The 24,307-nt window shown below is 40.7% G+C and overlaps 1 protein-coding gene across 1 annotated transcript in view; it reads left to right on the plus strand.

The window, feature by feature from the left end:
• The first annotated feature begins 8,261 nt into the window (after nt 1–8,261).
• mtmr2.L (myotubularin related protein 2 L homeolog) overlaps nt 8,262–24,307 on the plus strand; it is a 30,173-nt gene continuing 14,127 nt past the window's right edge. The window contains exons 1-6 of the mRNA XM_018247770.2: nt 8,262–8,406; nt 12,960–13,039; nt 16,634–16,728; nt 18,428–18,538; nt 19,617–19,718; nt 21,066–21,149. Coding sequence (XP_018103259.1) covers nt 12,994–13,039; nt 16,634–16,728; nt 18,428–18,538; nt 19,617–19,718; nt 21,066–21,149 — 438 coding nt within the window. The 5' untranslated portion in view covers nt 8,262–8,406; nt 12,960–12,993. The remainder of the gene's footprint in view (nt 8,407–12,959; nt 13,040–16,633; nt 16,729–18,427; nt 18,539–19,616; nt 19,719–21,065; nt 21,150–24,307) is intronic.

Raw genomic sequence — 24,307 nt, forward strand, 5'->3', positions numbered from 1 at the left:
CTATCTACTCTATTGCGCTTCGCCTGGTCTGAGGTGGCGAAGGAAGTCTAGCGTAAAAGGTAGCGTTCAGTACACTGCGCCCTTAGTGAATTTGCGTAGTTACGTCCGTTGCGCAAATTCGCCAGGCGTAAGGGTGCGAAGTAACACTAGCGAATTTACGCCAGCGTTCGTTAGTGAATTTGCAAAGTAACGAAAATGACCAACGCTAGCGAATTGACGCTAGCGTTAGGCGCTTCGGCGCATAGTGAATTTGCTCCTATATAGTGCTTTAACTTAATTCCACATCCACACATTTAGCTCAGACTCTGCTATTTGGTTATTTATATCTCGTTATTCCTCTCAGGGTCAGGGCACACGGGCAGATTCCAGGAGATTAGTCTCCCGGCGACAAATCTCTTCTTCTCTACTCGGAGCGATTCATTTCCGAAGTTGCCTCACAAGGAAACTTCGGGCGACTTCGGAAAATGATTTACTACAAGTGCCATCCCGCCGACTTACATTTTAGCCGGCGGGAAGACAGGGGAGGCAGTTCGGGGAGATTAGTCTCCCCGAAGAAGAGGAGATTTGTCGCCGGGCGTCTAATCTCACCGAATCTGCCTGTCTGCCCTGACCCTTAAAGGGGTTGTAAACCCTAAAATAACATTTTGCCTGATGAAACAATTCTTTATTATAAAAGTTATAAAGGCTTACATCCCCTTAAAGGTGTAGTTCACCTTTAATTTAACTTTTAGTATGACATAGACAGTGATGTTCTAAGACAATTTGAAATTGGTCTTTCTTTTGTTGTTTTTCATATTAATTAGCATTTTATTGCATTTCAGCAGCTATTTGGTTGCTAGGTTCAGTGTTCCCTAGCAACCTGGCTGTGACTTCAATGAGAAATATGAATAGTATATAAAGTATAAAAAGTAGTAATAAGAATACATTTGTAACCTCACAGAGCAATAGCTCTTTGGCTGCTGGGGTCAGTGACCCCCATTTAAAAGCTGGAACGAAACAGAAGATGAAGGCTAATAATTCAGAAACTATATAAAATTAAAATTGACGACCGATTGAAAAGTTGAAAGAATAGGCCATTCTAGAACATACTTAATATTGACTTGAAGGTGAACCACCCCTTTAAATAAATTAGGGATGCCCCGAATCCACTATTTCGGATTCGGCCAAACCCCTGAATCCTTCGCAAAAGATTCGGTTGAATACCGTACTGAATCCTAATTTGCATAGGATTCGCATTTAATTCAGCCGGGCAGAGGGATTCCCCCGAATCCGAACCGGTGCATCATTAAAATAAATACAGCACTGACATGCTTTCAAGTTCAAAGTACTGGTCATTGTTTTACTGCAAAGATGTGAATATTCAGTAGAAGACTCGTACAGTAGGTGATGCTCTGGAACGAGATCTTAAACTGTAGAGATTCATGTTCTGTGGTTACTGACCACAAGAGCTTTCATCCTGCATGGCTCTGCCTACAAAGGGAATTTGTCCTTTGAAGGAATAAAATGGGTGAATCAGAGGAAATAAGTGAGAGCTGAAACAAAAACAAAGTTTTTAAGACCCTAAGCATTTCTCTGTGTCCAGTGTCCTCTGGTTCCCACACTTTGTCTGGATTGTGCCAAGTTTAGCAATAGAAACATAGATAAATATATATAGTGAATAAAGAACCCCCTATTGTAAAATATAAGGATATTATAAGTCACCGAGGAGTTCTATGACCATGCTTTATACAGGTCATGGAACTCCGAGGTAACTTCTAATATCCTCATATTTTCCAACAAGGGGTATTTAATTTATTATAATACACAAGTCATGTGACAAAAATGACATCACTATTTACCGTTTATAACTGATGACATCACTAGTCACCATTTATAAGGATATCATTTACAGGATATTAATGGCTTTTGTGTATTATTAATATATATATTTATATATATATACACAGAGAATATTGATTGGATTGTAAAATTGGATGCATATATTTGCTTACATTTATTTTTCTTGAAGCATATAGGGACTATCATATCTGATATGATATATATAGAGAAAAAAAGAAATATATATTTGTGTGTCTGTCTTTTTAACCAGTGTCACATCGATACAGAGACACAACTATAGGTATGGGACTGGTTATCCAGAATTCTTGGGACCTTGGGTTTCCAGATAACAGTTTTTTCCGTAATCTGGATCTTCATACTTTCTCAACTAAAAAATAATGTAAACATTAAATAAACCCAATAGGCTGGTTTTGCTTCTAATAAGGATTAATCATATCTTAGGTGGGATCAAGTACAAGCTGCTGTTTTATTATAAACATTTTTTAAAAATGTGGATTATTTGGATAAAATGGAGTCTATGGGAGACAGCCTTTACGTAATTCAAGGATTTCTGGATAACAGGTGTCCAGATAACAGATGCCATACTTGTATTTGCTAAATTAATTCTTTATTCACCATGAATCAGAATGAAGAGGTACATCAAGTGCTGCGGTACAAACTCACAACACTCAACAATCCCTGCTAGGCCTCCGCTGTGCAGTAGGGAGGCCAAACACTGAGAGATCCACCTTGAGGTGGGCAATATCAGGCTGATCCAATCAGGGTCGGCCTGGGGGGCCTGGGGCCCACCGGGGCTGCTGTCCCAGGGCCCCCTCCGGCCTCCCTTGCTGATCCTACACACCAGAGCGCCGCACCGTGTGTGTGTATATACACGCTGTGACGTGTGTGTGCTCATGCGCGCACCCACGCAATGTTCTTCACGGTAGGAAGAAGCTTCCGAATTTCGGATCTGGGCCCACGGGGCCCACAATAGCCAGAGGCTCACCGGGTTTTTTCCCGGTGTTCCGCCGGCCCAGTCCGACCCTGGATCCAATTACTAATCAGCCTTATATTGTGACATTTCTATTCTATGTGTACTGTATATTGTGAGTGGGTCCCTAAGCTCAGTAAGTGACAGCAGCACAGAGCATGTGCAGTGAATCAGCAGAAAAGAAGATGGGGAGCTACTGGGGCATCTTTGGACACACAGATCTTTACTGCTAAAGGGCTGTGGTTGCCTTGGGCTGGTACAGAAGCACAAAACATCATGTACAACATTTCTAGCTACTTCTTTAGTTAGGCTTTAGTTCTCCTTTAAATGAAGCAGCTGCTCCATTGTAGCGAGTGTCCATACAAAACCTGTCCCTGAAGGGTCCCTATTTAGAGGGCACTTGTAATTCCATGAGTCTCCTTCCAATGGCAACTTACTCACTGGTTGAGGTTACAATGGAGATCGCAGGCATTTCTGCAATGCTGGGGAATGCAGTCGATTTGGTCACCAACACAATAACATGAACAATTAGGCCAATGCCAGATGGGGACTGATCTAGGACTGTGAAAAAAATATCAGGCTCTGTGCACATTCCTTAAAGGGGTTGTTCACCTTTAAATTAACATTAAGTATGATGAAGAAAGTGAGATTCTGAGACAATTTGCAGTTGATTTTTATTTTTTATTATTTGTGGTTTTTACGTTATTTAGTTTTTTATTCAGTTACAATTTCAGCAAATTCCCCTAGCAACCATGTACTGATTCTAAGAGACTGGAATATGAATAGCAGAGACCTGAATCAAAAGATGAGTAATGAAGATGAAAGATGAGTAATAAGAAGTAGCAACTAGGGCCAGGAACCCCCGAATCCTTTAACAAAGATTCGGCCGAATACCGAACCACATCCGAATCCTAATTTGCATATGCAAATGGATGGGAAGGGGAAACATTTTTACTTCCTTGTTTTGCAACAAAAAGTCATGCAATTTCCCTCCCCGCCCCTAATTTGCATATGCAAATTAGTAGTTGGATTTGGTTCAGTATTCGTCTAGGCAGAAGGATTCGGCTGAATCGGAATCCTACTGAAAACGGCCGAATCCTGACCGAATCCCAAACCGAATCCTGGATTCGGTGCATCCCTAAATAAATGGCTTACCCAGCATGCACAGCTGCCCACACTGCAACTGAAATTGCAATGCTGGTCATTTATAAGGTGCCAATGTGGAAATTTTGATTTCCATTAGAATACACATATCTTTATAGATTTTTACACAAGACTGGGTATACGTAGGGGCAGGTCTGGACTGAGAATGAAATTAGGTCCTGGCATTTCAGGTACACAGAGGCCAAATCAGCCCACAAAGAGACCAAAAAAGGCCCCACCAGCCCACTAAATACTGACTTTCTATGGCACCTTATAGCAGCCCCTCTGGCATTTGCCAGAACCCACAGATTGCCAGTCCGGGATTGCGTAGGGGGTATTTTTGGGCAAGAACGTCTTCCCCACATTTCTGTGCCCCCTCCCCCTTTCTGTCTTACTTTCCCTTTTCTCCATTAAACGTCAGATCAAACAACGGTTCAGTTAATACACTCAAAATAGGTCTCCCCGCAGCCAAAATCGCAGCCATGGTCAAGGACGGGAAGATAGAGAGAGCAAAGCAGGTCGTTAATAATGAAACACTTCAATCAACAGGAAAAAACATGAAATGAATAAAATAAAATCCCACTAACTCTGTTTATACACAGGTTGCAGATTTATGGGGTTGATGATGTGCAAATTCTTTGAGCCGGTGTCCAAATGGTTTTGGCAATGGATGACAGTTTCCACGGGAGAAACTTTAGGCTTAGACTACAATGCCTTTTACCCTATAAAATAAACATTTATTATCTTACCCTTTAAAATAAACATCTCTATTATCTACCAAGCACTTAACTAACTCCATATTCCTAACAAAATGGCCCATATCATATTCCTTTCTTACCTTGCACCTTCCCTGAGATGATATATTAGCAGATATATTTATTTTATCATACTTTTCTTTCATTTCTGCATTGCCCAGACTGCGGATTGTATACACTGGTCTACTCATTTAAAGGTGCAGTTCTCTTTGAGCGCAGGCAAAGTTATGCAGCACAGCTCAATAAGTGATATATGGGACCTGTTATCCAGAATGCTCAGGACCTGGGATTTTACAGATAACAGATCTTTCCGTAATTTGGGTCTTCATGCCTTAAGTCTACTATAAATTAATTTAAACATGAAATAAACCCAATAGGCTGGTTTTGCTTCCAATAAGGATTAATTATATCTTAGTTGGGATCAAGTACAAACTACTGTTTTATTATTACAGAGAAAAAGGTAATCATTTTTAAAAATTTGGATTGTTTGGATAAAATGGAGTCTATGGGTGACAGCCATTCCGTAATTCGGAGCTTTCTGGATATCGGGTTTCCATATAAGGGATCCTATACTTGTATTGTATTGCTCTGAATAATTCACTCTACCATATAAAATGTAATTCCTAATCCAAAAAAGTGTATTTTTTTAAGTTGTAATATTGGTGTGTAGGCGCATCTCAGGTCATTTTGCCTGGTCATGTGTTTTCAGAAAGAGCCACTTTAGGATGGAACTGCTTTCTGGCAGGCTGTTGTTTCTCCTACTCAATGTAACTGAATGTGTCTCAGTGGGACCTGGATTTTAACTCTTGTGTTAGGGAGCTGCTATCTGGTTACCTTCCCATTGTTCTGTTGTTTGGCTGCTGGGGGAAGCGAAGGAGTGATATCACTCCAACCTGCAGTACAGCAGTAATGAGTGACTGAAGTTTATCAGAGCACAAGTCACATGACTGGGGGCAGCTGGGAAACTAACAAATATGTCTAGCCCCATGTCAGATTTCAAAATTAAATATAAAAAAATCTGTTTGCTTTTTTGAGAAATGGATTTCAGTGCAGAGTTCTGCTGCAGCAGCACTATTAACTGACGAGTTTTGACAGTATCCCTTTTGTAAAACAAACATGGTAATTAGGGGGTGTGGCCACAGAAAGGGGTGTGGTGAAAAAATTGCTGCGCTACTTGCGGAAAAATTTTTTTTGTCCCTCTTTTTACTTCCAAAATGTTGGGAGGTATGCAATTTCCCCTGACTCAGGAGCCAAATAACTTGATTGACCAGTTTGGCATTTGAAAAAGGGAAAATCCAAATGGTTGCACTGCCACTTACTGTAATTGATATGGATAGATGGGTGTCTCAGGTGGGCCTCGGGGGGAGGGGTGGTACACCTCCATATGAGATCGCACCTTTCCCAACCCTGTACCTTGTACTTGTTTAGTTGCGACTGAGTGGGGCTGTGGGAAAGCAACGTCACAGGAGAGGCAGTAACAGCAGCAGTAAAGCAGACAGGGATAACTTCTGTGTCGGTGGGGCTCACAAAGGCTGGGGCACTCTGGGGTTTTTCCTGGTGTTCCACTGGACCAATCCGACCCTACCGTCAGACCCTAGTCTGACACTGCAAGGACTTACACGGGCCAATACAAGCTGTCGACAGACTAAATCAGAAGCTTATTGGGTAGTGTACGCTGCCCTCCTATGAGCTTCCCTTATACTTCCCAATTGTCCCATTTTTCATGGGACAGTCCCTATTTTGACAGCTTAATCCGCAGTCCTGGATTGTTACTGAAATGTCCCAACTTTGATCCCCTGAACTGAACAGCCAGAAAAAGATACAATGTTTCTAAAACGTAATTGGCTTTTGGCAGGTGCACTTAGATACTTTTGTAACTATTTAAGATAAGCAAAAACACAACTAGGGTTGCCACCTGGCCGGTATTTGCAGCTGAAAGGGCAATTCACCTTCATTAGCAAAACAGTAATAACACAGAAATGTGTTCAAACTTGTCTAACCTGTCAAATTTTTGAAAATGAAGATGGTAATTCGGGGGTGTGGCCACAAAAATTGGCATGGTCAAAAAAAATTCAAAGCGCTACGCGAGGCAAATCGTTTTGTCGCTCTTTCTGTTTCCAAAATGTTGGGAGGTATGTTCTCTCGATCGATATCTGGATGAAAATCAGCCAGATGTCAAAATCCCATCAGATCAAGGAGTGCATTGGTCCGACCTTCTTTATTCTCATAGTTGTGATCCAATCATTGGGCCCTAGGGCCCATGATCACATCAGCCTGATATTGTCGGTGAGAGACGTGCTCATTTGGTGACCTCTCTAAAAGAGCGGATCTCTGCATTTTTCGCCACCTTTAGCATCAGGCTCTACATTCACCAATGAACCTTAAAGGGGAAGGAAACCTTGTCGGCGCTAACCCCCTCCCCCCCTCCCGTGTATTGCCCCCCCTCCCCCCTGGCCTACCCCTCCCGCTGGGCAAATGCCCCTAACTTGTTACTTACCCTTCTGCGCAGTTCCAGTCCAGGGAGTTCACAGGCGACATCTTCTTCCACGCGATCTTCTTCCTCCTTTGACCGGCGTTTTGGCGCATGCGCAGTAGGATCGTTTCGCCGGTACGGATCTACTGCGCATGCGCCAAAAGTCACGCGCATGCGCAGTAGATCGTACCGGCGAAACGATCCTACTGCGCATGCGCCGGTCAAAGCAGGAAGAAGATCGCGTGGAAGAAGATGTCGCCTGTGAACTCCCTGGACTGGACCTGCGCAGAAGGGTAAGTAACAAGTTAAGGGCATTTGTCCAGCGGGAGGGGTAGGCCAGGGGGGAGGAGGGAGGGGGGCAATACCCCTGTTCCGTTTGCAATTTCAGTAATCTGGTTGCTAAGGTTCGAATGACCCTAGCAACCATGCATTGATTTGAGTAAGAGACTGGAATATGAATAGGAAAGAGCTTTAATAGAATGATGAGTAAAAAAAAAGTAGCAATAACAATTAATTTGTAGCCTTAGGGCAGAGACACACGTAGAGATTTGGGGAGATTAGTCGCCAATCGTCAAATTGCCTCTTTTTCAGGCGACTAATCTCCCCAAACTGCCTTCCCGCTGGCTAGAATCGAAATTGCCAACGGGATGGCACACGGAGCGCTTCGTTTTCCGTTTTCCTGACGAGGAAACTTCAGGCGACTTTGGAAAACGAAGCGCTCCGAGTGCCATCCCGCGGGCGATTTATATTCTAGCTGGTGTGAGGCAGTTTGGGGAGATTAGTCACCAGGAGTAGAGGGCAACTAAATCTCCCTGAATCTTCACGTGTATCTCTGCCCTTACAGACCATTTGTTTCAAGATGGGGGTCAGTGACCCCTATTTGAAAGATGGAAAGAATCATTAGAAGCCAAATAATTTGAAAACGATAAAAAAAAAATGAAGAGCAATTGAATATTTGTATAGAACAAACTAAAAGTTAATTCAAAGGTGAACCAGCCCATTAATAGCAGAAGTGCACGTGATCCATCCGGTAACACCTGTCCTGTTGTGTCTGTGCGGACAGTTTATATTAATGGTAAAGCCCCGCCCCTCCAGGTTGCGCGCACTCTCCGCCTCTAGGTGTCGCTGTTGCTGAGTGGGCGCGTGCGCCGCTGGTATCGAGATCCCGAAGTACAGAAAAGTCTTGGTGTGCGGGAGGAGGAGGCGTCCCCTGATCTATCAGCCGAGTAAGTGAGGGGTCGGGAGTGGGCTGCGCGTGTGTGGGGAATGAGGGGCACGGGAGTGGCTTGACTTGGACCTGAGTAGAAAGCGGAGCGGGTTAGAGCTGTGGGTCAGAGCTCGCCAACCTGTAGCTGGACTACAAACCCCAGTATTCCCCTAATGGAAAATCATTGCTGTGGGATTGTGGGAGTTGTAGTTCCGACAGGTAATGACATAGGGCAGGAGTTTAATCACAGGAACAGGGTCTCGCACAGTGATTTCTGCCCCAGCAGCAGCAATAATAATAATGATACTACTACTACTACTAATTATTATAGTAATGATAATAATAATAATGATAGTAATTAATAATGATAGTAATTAATGATAATAATAATGATAGTAATTAATAATAATAATAATAATTATAGTAATTAATAATAATGATAGTAATGATAATAATAATAATGATAATAATAATGATAGTAATTAATAATAATGATAGTAATGATAATAATAATGATAGTAATTAATAATAATGATAGTAATGATAATAATAACGATCATGATAATGATAATGAGATTAGATGATGCTGCCTAGGAGAGATTTGGGCACAGTTGGCTTCACTTAGAAGTCACTGAGGGGTTGTTCCTTTGACCATATAAAGGCACAAGGCTGCAGGCTGAGTTATATAGAGAACTCTGAGTATCACTCATGTATTATAAGGGATAATGTACCCCCTACTGTAAATGATAAGGATATTAGAAGTCACTGAGGGGTTGTTCTGTGACCATATAAAGGCACAAGGCTGCAGGCTGAGTTATACAGGGAACTCTGAGTATCACTCATGTATAAGGGTTAATGTACCCCCTACTGTAAATGATAAGGATATTAGAAGTCACTGAGGGGTTGTTCTGTGACCATATAAAGGCACAAGGCTGCAGGCTGAGTTATATAGAGAACTCTGAGTATCACTCATGTATTATAAGGGATAATGTACCCCCTACTGTAAATTATAAGGATATCATAAGTCACTGAGGGGTTGTTCTGTGACCATATAAAGGCACAAGGCTGCAGGCTGAGTTATACAGGGAACTCCGAGTATCACTCATGTATTATAAGGGATCATGTACCCCCTACTGTAAATGATAAGGATATTAGAAGTCACTGAGGGGTTCTGTGACCATATAAAGACACAAGGCTGCAGTCTGAGTTATACAGGGAACTCTGAGTATTTCATGCATCACTTTGCAAAAAAATCACATGATATTTGGAATGAAGGCTGCATATTGATTGTGATTAGATTACGTGTGATTGTGGCAGCATCATAATGAGTTTGCAGGGAATACACTCTTTAAATGCATCTTACACCCAAGAATAATGAATGAAAATATAATTCTAACCGATTCTCAATGTATCTCATACGTATGATTTTCAAGTTATGTGTAAATGTAATTGCTATTGAAAGCAGTGTCTGACTGGCTGTTTATATCCTCTCCACTTCTGGTTCTGACTCTTGAAATAAAGTAGCGGCTTATCAGTTTATTAGCAGACCTGAAAGAGAACATTGCAACATTTTTGAAAGAGCCAGAGAAGAGAAAGAGATAAACAAACGCCGCATTCAGTAGCAATTACATTTAGAAGTAACTTCGGAACCAATGAAAATGTATAATGAAAGTATATTAATAGTCGCTTAGAACAGGGGTCCCCAACCATATACACAGGTTTGGGATCTGTTATCCGGAAACCCATTATCCAGAAAGTTCCGAATTACGGAAAGGTAATCTCCTATAGACTCCGTTATAATCAATCCAAGATTTTTAAAACTATTTCCTTTTTTTCTCTAATTCTAAAACAGTACCTTGTACTTGACCCACACTAAGATATAATTAATCCTTATTGGAAGCAAAACCAGTGTATTGGGTTTATTTAATTTTATTTGATTTTCTAGTAGACTTAAGGTATAAAGATCCAAATTACGGAAAGACCTGTTATCTGGAAAACCCAGGTCCCGAGCATTCTGGATAAAAGGTCCCATACCTGTGTATATATATATATATATATATATATATATATACATAAAATATATGCTTAAAGTGGAACAACACCCAAAACTGGATGGAAAGGAGAACTGGCCTCTGATCAGCTGATTCTTGCAGTTTCCTTTTCCATTAATGGGATCATCAGCAGTTTTATCACAAGCCTTTGCTTTATTGTGCTTCCTATTTATCTCTGTTCTGACACGCAATGTTAATACATAGCCGGCAAGCAGCCATGTACAGTTAAAAAAATATATATATTTACTTAAATGAAATGTAAACCCTCAAAACAAATGAATGTACGATTGCCCAGAGTGCTCTTCTGATTCCAATTTAAATTGATTAAAGGGGTGGTTCACCTTTAAGTTAACTTTAAGTAAGCTACAGAATGGCTAATTCTAAGCAACTTTTCAATTGGCCGTCTTTTTTTCCTTTTCTTATAGTTTTTGAATTATTTATTTCTTCTTCTGACTCTTTCCAGCTTTCAATGGGGGTCAGTGACTCCATCTAAAAACAAATGCTCTGTAAGGCTACAAATGTATTGTTATTGCTACTTTTTATTACTCATTTTTTATTCAGGCCTCTCCTATTCATATTCCAGTCTCTTATTCATATCAGTGCTTGTTTGCTAGGGTAATTTGGACCCTAGCAACCAGATGGCTGAAATTACAAACTGGAGAGCTGCTGAATAAAAAGCTAAATAAGTCAAAAACCACAAATAATAAAAAACGAAAACCAATTGCAAATGGTCTCAGACTTTCATTCTTTACATCATACTAACAGTTAATTTAAAGGGGAACAACCCATTTAAGAGACTGTGAGCTGTAAACTGTGTCCTGAGAATATTCCATCCTATGAGGACTGTTTAACTCTGTTGCAGGTTTGGTCATGCTCCAGACAAACAGACACACGGCTGAGACACCCAAACATGGGCACGTTCTCACCACTCCAAATAAATGTTTGGGTGTGATAGTCTGTTATCTCTTGTGTCTGGAAGAACCACAAAACCTGCACACCCAGTGAATTAGGGCATGGGACTCGCTGGGAGAGAAAGAGAAGCTAATATTATTTTTTATATAGCACTCACGCGTTCCACAAGTTCACTCCCATCAGTCCCTGCCCCAGTAGAGCTTACAATCTAGGGTCAGATTTATCAGGAGCCAGTTAACCTGCCTGTATGTATTTGGAGTGTGGAAGGAGGAAACCTGCACAGACACGGGGAGAACATACAAACTCCTTGGAAATAGTTAGTCACGATGGGTCGCTTAAAGGAACAGCTACACCAAAAAATTAAAGTGTTTTAGGTAATGAAAATATCATGTAATGTTGCCCTGCACTGGTAAAACTGATGTGTTTGCTTCAGAACTCTACTATAGTTCATATAAACAAGCTGCTGAGTAGCAATGGCAGAAATTATTAAAAGGCTATATGTCACAAGTTAAATAGTGGATAACAGATAACACCATTATGTTCTACAGAGATTATCTGCTGTGTAACCTGAGCCTTTTCTCCTTTGAATGGCTGCCCCCTTGGCTACACAGCAGCTTATTTATATAAACGAAAGTAGTGTTTCAAACAGCAGTTTTAGCACTGCATTATATTTTTATGACTTTAAAAAAAACTTTTATTTTTTTTGATGTTACTGTTCCTTTAAGGGATTGTTCCTGATGTGTTAAAACCATATCCCTAATAAATGATCATAATAGAACAGGAGGTTTATGGGAGGTGGCCAGCCTGAGACAATGGCAGTCTATGCTTCTGGTGAGTCAGTTCTTTTCACTCTGTTAATAGAGTTCTGTTATCTGTAATCTCACTTTAAAAGGGCGGTTCACTTTTCAGTTAACTTTTAGTATGTAATTGGCTAATTCTAAGCAACTTTTCAATTGCTCTTCATTGTTTATTATAGTTTTTTTTTTGAATATTTGCCTTTTTCTTCTGACTCTTTCCAGCTATCAAATGGGGGTCACTGACCCCATTTTAGGGATGCACTTGAATCCACTATTTGGGATTCGGCAGAATCCACGAATCCTTTGTGAAAGATTCGTCCGAATACCAAACCAAATCCTAATTTGCATATGCAAATTAGGGGCGGGAAAGAAAAAAATGGAATATTTTTACTTCTTTGTTTTGTGACGAAAAGTTATGTGATTTTTCCTCCCCACCCCTAATTTGCATATGCAAATTAGGTTTTGGATTCGGTTGAGCCCGGCACAAGGATACAGTTTATTTAGCCTGGCTGAATTTCTAAATGAATCCTGGATTTGGTGCATCCCTACCCCATTTAAAAAAACAAATACTCTGTAAGGCTACAAATGTATTATTATTGCTACTTTTTATTACTGATCCTTCTATTCAGGCCTCTCCTATTCATATTCCAGTCTCTTTTTCAAATCAGTACATGGTTACTAGAGTAATATGGACCCTAGCAACCAGACTATTGAAATTGCAAACTGGAGAGCTGCTGAATAGAGTAGACCAGTGCATATAGGTACAGTCTTATCTTCTACTCACCTATTGGCTTCATGTCTTTATTCCATAGGTTCGGATAAGAGAACGCAGCAGCAGGAGCCGGGATGGAGGAGCTTCTCTTACTGCCAGGAGAGTCCGTTAAGGACATCGGTATTTGACATGTTTACTTGCCCTTTCTAATGGTTTACACTGGGAATCACAGTGCATATATTTTCCTACTTGGCAGCATTAGGGATAAACTGAGATGATAAATCCTTTAACTTTAGGTTAAGGGGGGTATCTCTGATTTTCCATAGTGATGTACAGCAAAGGGGAAACTCCTTTCCTATCAAATCCAGCCGATATACCTCGAATCACCAGAATCACATCAAACACAATGCTGCTCATTTATAAACACAGGGCAAATTTGCACCTGGGCAGTAACCCATGGCAACCAATGAAATGCTTGTTTCATTATTCAACCTGCAGCGGCCTCAAAAAAGCCAGTCACTGATTGGTTGCTTTTAGTGATGGGCGAATTTGTCCCATTTCACTTTGCCACGAATTTCCCGTAAAATTCGAGAAATGGGCGAAAAATTAGCGAAATGCGAATTTTGACGCCGGCAACAATTCCAACGCCGGCGATTTTTGAAGCGCATTAAAGTCAAAGTTTAATTGTCGCAAAACTTTGACGCCGGCGAATTTTCATGGCAATTTAGCAAATTTATTTGCCGGCGACGAAACACGGAGATTCGCAACGAATTGCCACCTGGCGAATAGATTCACTCATCACTAGTTGCTATGAGTTACTACCCAAGTGCAAATTTGCTCAGTGTTTATAAATGGGCCCCAATGACATCATCCAGTGGACAAGTGACATCACTCTTGGCTTCCTGTGGGTTCACTGATGGGTGCTGAACTTTGGACTGGTTTGCAGGGATAATACTGGGGTCCTGGAGGCAGGAGACCGTATATTAGCCTGGGCTTCTTAGCAGTAGTACAGGTATGGGAACATCCAGAATGCTCAGGACCTAGTGTTTTCCAGATAATGGACCTTTCCATAATTTAGATCTATATATGTTCACCTTTGAGTTAACTTTTAGTATGATGTAGAGAGTGATATTCTGAGACAATTTGCAATTGGTTTTAAGTTATTTAGTTTTTTATTCAGCAGCTCTCTAGTATGCAATTTCAGCAATCTGGTTGCTAGGGTCCATTTTACCCTAGCAACCATGCACTGATTTGAATAAGAGACTGGAATATGAATAGGAGAGGCCTGAATAGAAAGATGAGTAATACAAAGTAGCAATAACAATACATTTGTAGCCTTACAGAGCATTTGTTTTTTAGATGGGGTCAGTGACCCCCATTTAAATGCTGGAAAGAGTCAGAAGAAGAAGAAGGCAAATAGTTTGAAAACTATAAAAAATGAATAATGAAGACCATATTAAAAGTTGCTTAGAATTGACCATTCTATAACATACTAAAGGCTAAATTAAAGGTGAACTACTCCTTTAAGCCTACTAGAAACTCATATAAACAAATAAATAAACCCAATAGGCTGGGTTTGCTTCCAATAAGGATTAATTATATCTTAGTTGGGATCAAGTGCAAGCTACTGTTTTATTATTACACAGAAAAAGGAAATTATTTTTAAACAATTGGCTTATTTGCAGGGTCGGACCAGGAAAAAACCCTGGTGGGCCCCGCCGGCACAGACCCACTCCCTCTCTTTAACTCACTGCCTGACCCCTGTGGCTATGATGCACCGGAAAAAGGTGCGGGGGGGGGGTATGGCAGCAGAGATGACTTTATGGCTGGGGGGCCCCCCGAGGTTGCAGGCCCGGTTGGCCCTGGGCCCCCGAATCCGATCAATTATTTGGATCCATTTGGATAAAATGGAGTCTATGGGAGACGGCCTTTGTATGATTTTTAGCTTTCTGGATAATGTGTTTCCAGATAATAGATCCCTTACCTGTACACTCTTGTTTAGAACCAACATCGTTCCAGCTAATATACTATGGTTTTCCGTTGGATAAATGAATTGCATTATCAAAGGCATCGGGAGTCCGTTATTTACAACACTGCAGCAGAGTGAGGACTTGATGAAATATAACTAGCAGAATCCATTTTTATTTCCCAGCTGGGGCATATAGTCTTGTACTAGGGCCGGGGCTGCCGGGAGTTGTATTTCAGTAAGTGTCAGGCTGTATTAGGGCTTATGCCAGGCAGTGACTGGCACCAGAGCAGCAGATGAGTAACTGGTGAATAACATCATTATCACTGAATGGAATGTTACTGGGGTGTAGTCAGACGTGGCTCGGCTTCCTGGGAAACAACACTGGCAGCTGCTGATGATGAGCATGACCCAGGGCCACACATATAAGTGCTTGACTTGAGAGGCACGGGCTGTGGGCAGGGTGATAATAGCCGGGCAAACACTGGCCTTTGTTTCCTTCAACCTACACACAGGGAGGATATTCTGCAGGCAACTCCCAGTGTGTCTACACTGCCATGTTACAGTTCAGCTGGAGATGGCACGGAAAAATCATCATCTAGTTATGGAATAGTTACACAAGTAATATATATATCTATAAATAGTGTCATCCCAGTGCTGTGTTTATAAAATAAACCATCTCCTCCCTGCAGCCCAGGTTAATTCCCCCTCCACCCCCAACCAACGCTGTCTGGGGAAGTGTTTGAATAGAAATGAATAAAAAGTTGCAATAATAATAAATGTGTAGCCTTACAGAGCATTTGTATTTAGACAGGATCAGTGACCCCCATTTGAAAGCTAGAAAGAGTCAGAAGTAGAAGGCAAATAAAGCAAAAACTTAAAATAAATAAATAAATAATGAAGACCAGTTGAAAAGTTGCTTAGAATTGGCCATTATTTAACATACTAAAAGTTAACTTAAAGGAGAACTAAAGCCTAACTAAAGAAGAAGCTAGAAATGTTCTAAATGATGTTTTGTGCTTCTGCACCAGCCCAAGACAACCACAGCCCTTTAGCAGTAAAGATCTGTGTCTCCAAAGATGCCCCAGTAGCTCCCCATCTTCTTTTCTGCTGATTCACTGCACATGCTCTGTGCTGCTGTCACTTACTGAGCTTAGGGACCCACTCACAATATACAGTACACATAGAATAGAAATGTCACAATATAAGGCTGATTAGTAATTAATACAGATAATTACTACATGGCAGCACAGAAACCAGTGCAATTAGCATCAGAATTTAATAATCAGCCCTGTAGCATCAGCTTATATTACAGGGGAAGCTCATTTTCTGCTGGATAATTAGTGACGAGCCCTAAGCTTAGCTTCTCAACAGCCAATCAGAGCCCACTGAGCATGTGAGTGCCACAGACACTTTCCAAGATGGTGACCCCCTGCGACAAGTTTGAAGTCCTGGATCATTGCTGCTATTGACAAGCTTAAACTTTAGCCTCGTGCAATAAGTTCAGTGTATAAAACATGGCAATTTTTAGCCATATTAATTTTTTGGGTTTAGTTATCCTTTAAAGGTGAACCACTCCTTTAATGCTGGGCTGGGTGTTAGAGCGTGCCATCAGTGAAGGGGATAATGTACAGCACCAGCACTGGCATTGGAAGTGAGTTTGGGAATAAAGGAGGTGGCAGTGGGTACAAGGGCTTCAGTGGCAGATGCCATTATATTAAATAATAATAAATAAATATGATTATATACATAAAGATTCATTGCAGTGAGAATATTCACTTACACTTCGTGCATTTTGTGCCTTCCAGCCAAAGACGTTACATACATCTGCCCATTCAGCGGCGCGTATCGGGGAAGCTTCACGGTCACCAGTTACCGACTTTATTTCAGAAGCCTGGAAAGGGTAAGAGATAACAGACTCAAATTCATGGGAACTTCCCTTTATAATGGATATACAGCGTGCGTTACATATAACCAGCACATGCTGTTCATTTCATGTTTACTATTGATTAGGGCTATGGCTTGACCCCAGGATAACAGTATCTGTCCCTTATTTTGATTTTTTTTTTCAATTGTAATTTCAGCAGTCTGGTTGCTAGGGTCCAAATTACCCCAGCAACCATGCATTGATTTGAATAAGAGACTAGAATATGAATAGGAGAGGCCTGAATAGAAAGATAAGTCATAAAAAGAAGCAATAACAATACATTTGTAGCCTTCACAGAGCATTTGCCTTTAGATGGGGTCAGTGACCCCCCTTTGAAAGCTGGAAAGAGAGAGAAGAAGAAGGCAAATAATTCAAAAATTAAAAAAATTCCTTAGAATTAACCATTTTATAACATACTAAAAGTTAACTTAAAGGGGTTGTTCAACTTTGAGTTAATGGTTAGTATGATGTAGAGAGGGATATTCTGAGACAATTTGCTATTGGTTTTCATTTTTTATTATTTATGGTTTTTGAGTTATTTAGCTTTTTATTCAGCAGCTCTCCAGTTTGCAATTTCAGCCATCTGGTTGCTATGATCCAAATTACCCTAGCAACCATGCACTGATTTGAATAAGAAACTGGAATATGAATAGGAGGGGGGCTGAATATAAAGGTGAGTAGTAGAAAGTAGCAATAACAATACATTTGTAGCCATACAGAGCATTTGTTTTTTAGATGGGGTCAGTGACCCCCATTTGAATGCCGGAAAGAGTTAGAAGAAGAAGGAAAAAAGTGGAAAACTATATAAAATAAATAATGAAGACCAATTGAAAAGTTGCTTTCATTCTATAAAATACTAAAAGTTAACTTAAAGATGAACCATCCCTTTATCCTGTTTCCTTGATTATTCTAGCACTGAGCAGTTGTGTTGGATCTCTATGTAACGTTTATATCTGTAGTTCCGCCCCACTAACAGGAATGAGTACATGACTCACAAAGGGAAATTACTCAGGAGTCACTCACTGACTCTAACTCATAAATATTGTATCAGATGGTCAAAAACAGCACCGGCAATGTTGGCAGAGATATCAGGGCATGGTGCAAAGTGCAAGAAACGGGTGCAAACCAATAAAGTGATTTTGTCAAAAAAAGGCTTTAGTTGCTCACATTTTTATGCCATCTTTTTGTTCAACCCACTGAATTAAAGCCGAACGTCTGCAGTTCTACGGCATCTGAGTTGTTTCATTTAAAATTCATTGTGGTAATGTACCGCACCAAAATTAGAAAAAAGTTGTCTCTGTCCAAAGATTTATGGGCCTAACTGTACAAACATGCAATAAATGTGAAGCTGCATTTTCTAAGGGTTTAATGTTATCATCTCTAGAGTCGCATGACTGGAAGAAACTAGCCCATTTGCACCAGAAGCAGAAAAGTAGCTGTGCCAATAATGACTGCAATAGGGACCCCTCAGTGTTACATATGTGCAGCCTTTATTCACATGCCTTTATTCACATGCCTTTATTCACATGCCTTTATTCACATGCCTTTATTCACATGCCTTTATTCAAATTACAGGCCTGTTCCGTTCAGGGCTAGTCTTTCCCTGTAGCGGTTGAGTGCCAGACAGTGTTTCCATAATGCACAGCAGCTTTTTTTGGATTTTCTCTTTCTGCAGGACCGACGCCTCATCCTGGATGCCCCCCTCGGCATCATCAGCAGAATAGAGAAAATCGGGGGAGCTGCCAGCCGTGGGGAAAATCCCAATGGCATAGAAATTGTCTGCAAGGTATTTTCCTGAAATAATATGTCGTTTGCATGAGTCGCCCCAAAGGAAGTAAAGAGGAGCTGCAGCTCAGTTCCATCATTTCGGATCGATAAATGGGAGAATAGGATTTGTATTCCCCCTTGTGCCGTACACATATGAGCAGCCCAGAGGCCAATCAGGCGGCATATCCTACAGGCCAGCCTGCAATTAACCTCTTCCTACCTGCAATTAACTCCTTCCCTGCTCTGCTCTGAGTTGGCAGGGTCGGGTGGGAAGTTCGACATTTAATTGTTGGCTACTCTGTTTCCAATGGGCAGGACTTGGCACGGTCAGGAGACATTGATATGTGAGCGTAGTGTCTCCTGCCTGTCAGGACTCTACCCATAGACTCTATGCACACGAGAAAATCAGAAATGTTTTCTATCCTTAATAGGGAGTCTATGTGACTGATTTCTTTGGATCAAGGCTGAGCCAGAGGGACTTGCCCCGGTTCCAAAGGCACCCACGATATACTATAAATGTATATATCCAAGGTATATGTCCCAAGGCTCAATTCTTCGTTAAAAATAGAAAATGTATTACAAATCCCATTTAAAATGGTACATACTGACCCCACATGGACCCACCTTACGCGTTTCATACCCTCCGGTACTTAGTCATAGGTGTCTTTCCGGTTTCATACCGGAGGGTATGAAACGCGTAAGGTGGGCCATGTGGGGTCAGTATGTACCATTTTAAATGGGATTTGTAATACATTTTCTATTATTAACGAAGAATTGAGCCTTGGGAAATACAGTACATCTTGGATATATACATTTATAGTACACGAGAAAATCAGCGCCTTTCCCAGTGGGTTTGTACCTGATATTAATCAGTCTGTGCGAGTGAAGGGAAACATGGTATAAATGATTCCGTATGAGATACTACAGGGTACAAACATGCAGATAAACCAAACCTCCTGCCCATAATTACCTGAGTACAAAAGCATTACTGATTATTAGAATAATGTAGGTATCGCTAGGGTAGAGCTTCCTGTTTATTCGGTTCGGAGTTTGGTGGTCTTTGTTCATAGTCAGTGTCTTTTGCCCTCATTTTCCAGGATATGCGAAACATCCGCTTTGCCTACAAACAAGACCTGCTCACCCGAAAATCTGTATTCGAGAATCTCATGAAGTTCTCCTTTCCGTTAAATTACGGCTTGGTGAGTGACACGTGATCTGTTTACCGGGTGCTGTGTGTGCTGGATCTGGCATGGGAGTAGTAAAGAAGGCTGGTTAGCAGACTTTATATCTTCTAAAGCAGGGCCGGAACTAGGGGTAGGCAGTAGAGGCTGCTGCCTAGGGGGCAATGATAGGCGGGTGCTGGGCAACTACCTCAAATTATGCCTGCCTCTAAGCCTTGTTCACACCCCTCAGTCTTACTCCCCTTCCTTTCCTCTGTCACCCTCCCCTCCGTCGTTCTCCCCTCCCTCCTGTCACCCTCCCTTCTGTCCCTCTCCCTCCTCTCCCCTCCATCGCTGGCCCCTCCCTCCCCTCCATCGACCCCCCCCCTTCCTCTCCCCTCCATCGCTCTCCCCCTCCTTCCTCTCCCCTCCATCGCTCTCCCCTCCTTCCTCTCCCCTCCTTCCTCTCCCCCCCTTCCTCTCCACCCATCGCTCTCCCGCCTCTCCCCTCCTTCGATTTCCCTGCCTCTCCCCTCAGTCGTGCTCTCCTCCCTCCCCTCTGTTGCACTCTCTTCCACCTCGCCTCTGTCACGGTTGGTCGCGCTTTCTTTCCTAAGCAGAAGAACATCAGAGCAGCCTCTTTGTTTTTCCTGACAACTTCCTTGACTACTTGGTGGTCAGACTGGTGGGAAAATGACCAGCAGGTGGCGCTGTTGTAACAAAATGTATTCATATTAACAGTACATGTATCCTTTAATATCTTGGAATTAAAAAAAAAAAAACAATAATAAATGTACAAACGTTTCTTATCCGCAGCATCACTGGAACGTTCTGCAGGTGCCACTAAATATAATAACTGTGTTATAGGCTTTACCTGTGGTGTAGTTATTTTGCCAGTAACAGTCATAGTTCCATTAGCTGTTAGAATGTTGTGGGCGACTGAATCATGAATTTGGGGGAAGAGTAGCAAATTTGTAAAATTATGGAGTTGACTTGAATTGTCCACAAATTGTCCCTGTAACACAAAAAGGCAAAGAGAGATCTCTATTTATAGCTTTACCTTTCTTTTACTTTGAATACATATCTATACAGTATATACGTTTATTGTAAGGATGCACCAAATCCACTATTTTGGATTCGGCCGGATCCCCGGATCTTTGTGTAAGATTTAGCAGAATTCGGAACTGAATCCAAACCCTAATTTGTATATGCGAATCAGTGAGGGAGAAGGAAAGGAGAGCACGCGGCTTAAAACATTTTTTTACTTCCTTGTTTTGTGATGAAAAGTCACATGATTTTAAGGATTCGGTTCGGCCGGGCACAAGGATTATTGTTGTTTTGTATGTTAACAGTCTCAGTTCTTATAGTATTGGGCTTTCCCCGCAGCCTCTCTTTGCGTTCGAGTACAAAGAAGTGTTTCCTGAAAACGGCTGGAAGGTCTACGACCCGATTCAGGAATACAGGCGGCAGGTAGGAACTATTTATTGTATTAACAGCTCTTACTGAGCCAGTGGAGCTTACAATCTAAAGTCCCGATCACATTCACACACTAGGGGCAGTTGTATCAAAAGCCAGTTAACCTGCCTCTATGTGTATGGAGCGTTGAAGGGAACCAGAAGAACCCCACGCAGACATGGGGAGAATATAAAAATACCTTGGCTGGAATCAAACCTGGGAACCCAGCTCTGCAAGGCTGACATAACATACTTTTATATTTTCCCTTTATGCATGCAACTGGGCCAGCATCTGATCTTTAATAAAGGTGATGATCACCTTTAAAGGGGTTGTTCACCTTTGAGTTAACTTTTAGGGGCAGATTTATCAAGGGTTGAATTAAATATTTAAATTTTAAATTCGAATTTCGAGTTTATTTTAGTGTAATTCGAATTGGGAATTTGAATTTTGAAATTTATCATCTACGGTCCTTTAAAGAATTCGAATTTGACTATTCGCCATCTAACACCTGCCGAATTGGTGTTTTAGCCTATGGGGGACCTCCTACAATCAATTTGGAGTTGTTTGGTGGACTTTTTTAAAAAAAAAATATTTTTTGGTGAAAAAATTTGATTCAAATTCGATTCGAGTTTGCAGGTCGATCCTATTCACCCGAATTTAAAAAATTCTATTTTTTTAATAAATTTCGTTGGTCGGTTTTTTTTTTTGAATTTCGAGTTAATGGGAGTTTTTAGAAATTCGCATAAACTCGACATTCGACCCTTGATAAATATGCCCCTTAGTATGATGTAGAGAGTGATATTCTGAGACAATTTGCAATTGGTTTCACGTTTTATTATTTGTGGTTTTTGAACAGCTCTCCAGTTTGCCTTTTCAGCAATCTGGTTGTTAGGGTCCAAGTTACCCTAGCAACGATGCATTGATTTGAATAAGAGACTTGGATATGAATAGGAGAAGCCTGAATAGAACGACAAGTAATAAAAGTAGCAATAAGAATAAAGGGCCCATTTATTAAACATTGATTTTTTTTTTCTGGTCGAGATTTTTAGGGGGTAAAACTCAAGTTTTTAGTGGAAAAATAAATTTATCATACCCAATCCTGCTAAAAATCGGAATCTGAAAATACTTGTCGATGTCATGTAGAAGTCAATGGCAGAAGTCCCTGAAGATATTTCTCGACGTCGTGATCTGCGTCTGTTAATCCAAAAAATTCAATTTTTCGCAGTGAAAATTCGATAACATCCAGTTTTTGTAGGATGCGAATTGACGCTCGCTTTTTTCGCTCCGATTTTCTTGAGAAAAAGGATTGATAAATGATTTCAATTCGTGGAAGGGGGAGTTAGATCAAGTTTTAATAAATCAGCCCCCAGATGTGTAGCTATACAGAGCATTTGTTTTTAGATGGGGTCACCGACCCTCATTTGAAAGCTGGAAAGAGTCAGAAGAAGAAGGCACATAATTCAAAAACTATATATAAAAAAGGAATAGTGAATATAAACTTGATTATTTCAGAAACAGTTCTGAATTTTTAATTGGTTGTATTTAGAAAGTTTCTTATTTCATTATGCTCAAGCTTATATAACATTTTCATTTTTGCTACACATGTATTGTTATTGCTACTTTTTATTACTGATCTTTCTATTCAGGCCTCTCCTATTCATATTCCAGTCTTTTATTCAAATCAGTGCATGTTGCTAGGGTAATTTGGACCTTAGCAACCAGATTACCGAACTGGAGAGCTGCTGAATAAAAAGCTCAATAACTCAAAAACCACAAATAATAAAAAATGAAAGCCAAATGCAAATTGTTTCAGAATATCCCTCTCTACATCATACTAAACGTTATAAACATTACAATGTGGGATCCATTATACACAGTGCAAAGATTATTCCCTAAAGTCAAAAATCATTCCCAGTATGAGGAGCCCAGATGATATATAAAATGTAGAAAAATTTTTAGGACATGCTTAAGCCTGACGCATTTCGTGCCAAGGGTGGGCACTCACTCATAGGCTCATCCTTAGCACGAAACGCGTCAGGCTTAAGCATGTCCTTAAAGATTTTCTACATTTTATATATCATCTGGGCTCCTTTTTCAAGCGACAGTAAGTCTATCCCATTTTTGTTTTTGTTTGATTCCATGAGGAATGTACTTTCTAAAACTCAAAGGACAAACATTCCCAAACTGCGGCCTTCCTTAAAGCACTGGATGGGGGGTTCCATTATTAGCAGCGAGGGTAACATTCAGGGGGTTGTTTTTTAAAAACCGAATGTTAAAATCTCGAAAAATTTTAGTTTTTTTGTTCACTAGAAAACTTTTTAGAAGGAATAAAAAACTTTTTGAATTTTTTTTTTTTGAGATGCCGCAAAAAGCCAAAATCCGAAAAAATCCGCCATCGCAGACCTGTCGAGGTCCTATATAAGTCAATGGAAGAGGCAACTATCTCAATCTGAAGTTTTCGTTGTCTGCACAGGGTTTAGCCCGAAAACCTGACTTTGGGGGTTTTCAAGGGCAAAAACTAAAAAAAATCAAGCTTTTCAGAAAAAAAAGTCTGTAAAATTAGAGCAATGCGGGAAAAAGACAGAAAATTCAAGCAATTTAGGTTTTCGCTAGATTTTATCAAGATTTTCCTTGATCTGATTGAATTAAAGTTTTTAATTAAATAAATAAGCTGAAATTGGGCGTGGGGGTTTTTGGTTGTGTTTTTTTTCGATAAAAATATGAGATCAATTCAGATTTTAGTAAATAACCCCCTAAGAGGAAGTGATGGGAATTCCACATACCCCTGAAGCTGTGCAGCAGTTTTTTTAATAGATCTGTTATCATTGGATTGGAATGTAGCAAAGGGGGGGCTCGAACCCCAAAAGTCTGCACGGTGCGAATGCCCCAGAGCAACAGTGTATGTTTCCAGTAAGGTTAGCTATGACTTTATACATGTTTGCAACTACAGGTATAAGGACCTGTTATCCAGAATGCTCGGGATCTGGGGTTTTCCGGATAACAGATCTTTCTGTAATTTGGATCTTCATTATTTAAACCTAATAGAAAATCATGTAAACCCAATAGGCTGGTTTTGCTTCCAATAAGGATTAATTATATCTTAGTTGGGATCAAGTACAAGCTACTGTTTTATTATTACAGAGAAAAAGGAAATCATTTTTTTAAAACTTGGA

This window comes from Xenopus laevis, chromosome 2L (assembly GCF_017654675.1).
Source record: "Xenopus laevis strain J_2021 chromosome 2L, Xenopus_laevis_v10.1, whole genome shotgun sequence".
Taxonomy (NCBI): Eukaryota; Metazoa; Chordata; class Amphibia; order Anura; family Pipidae; genus Xenopus; species Xenopus laevis.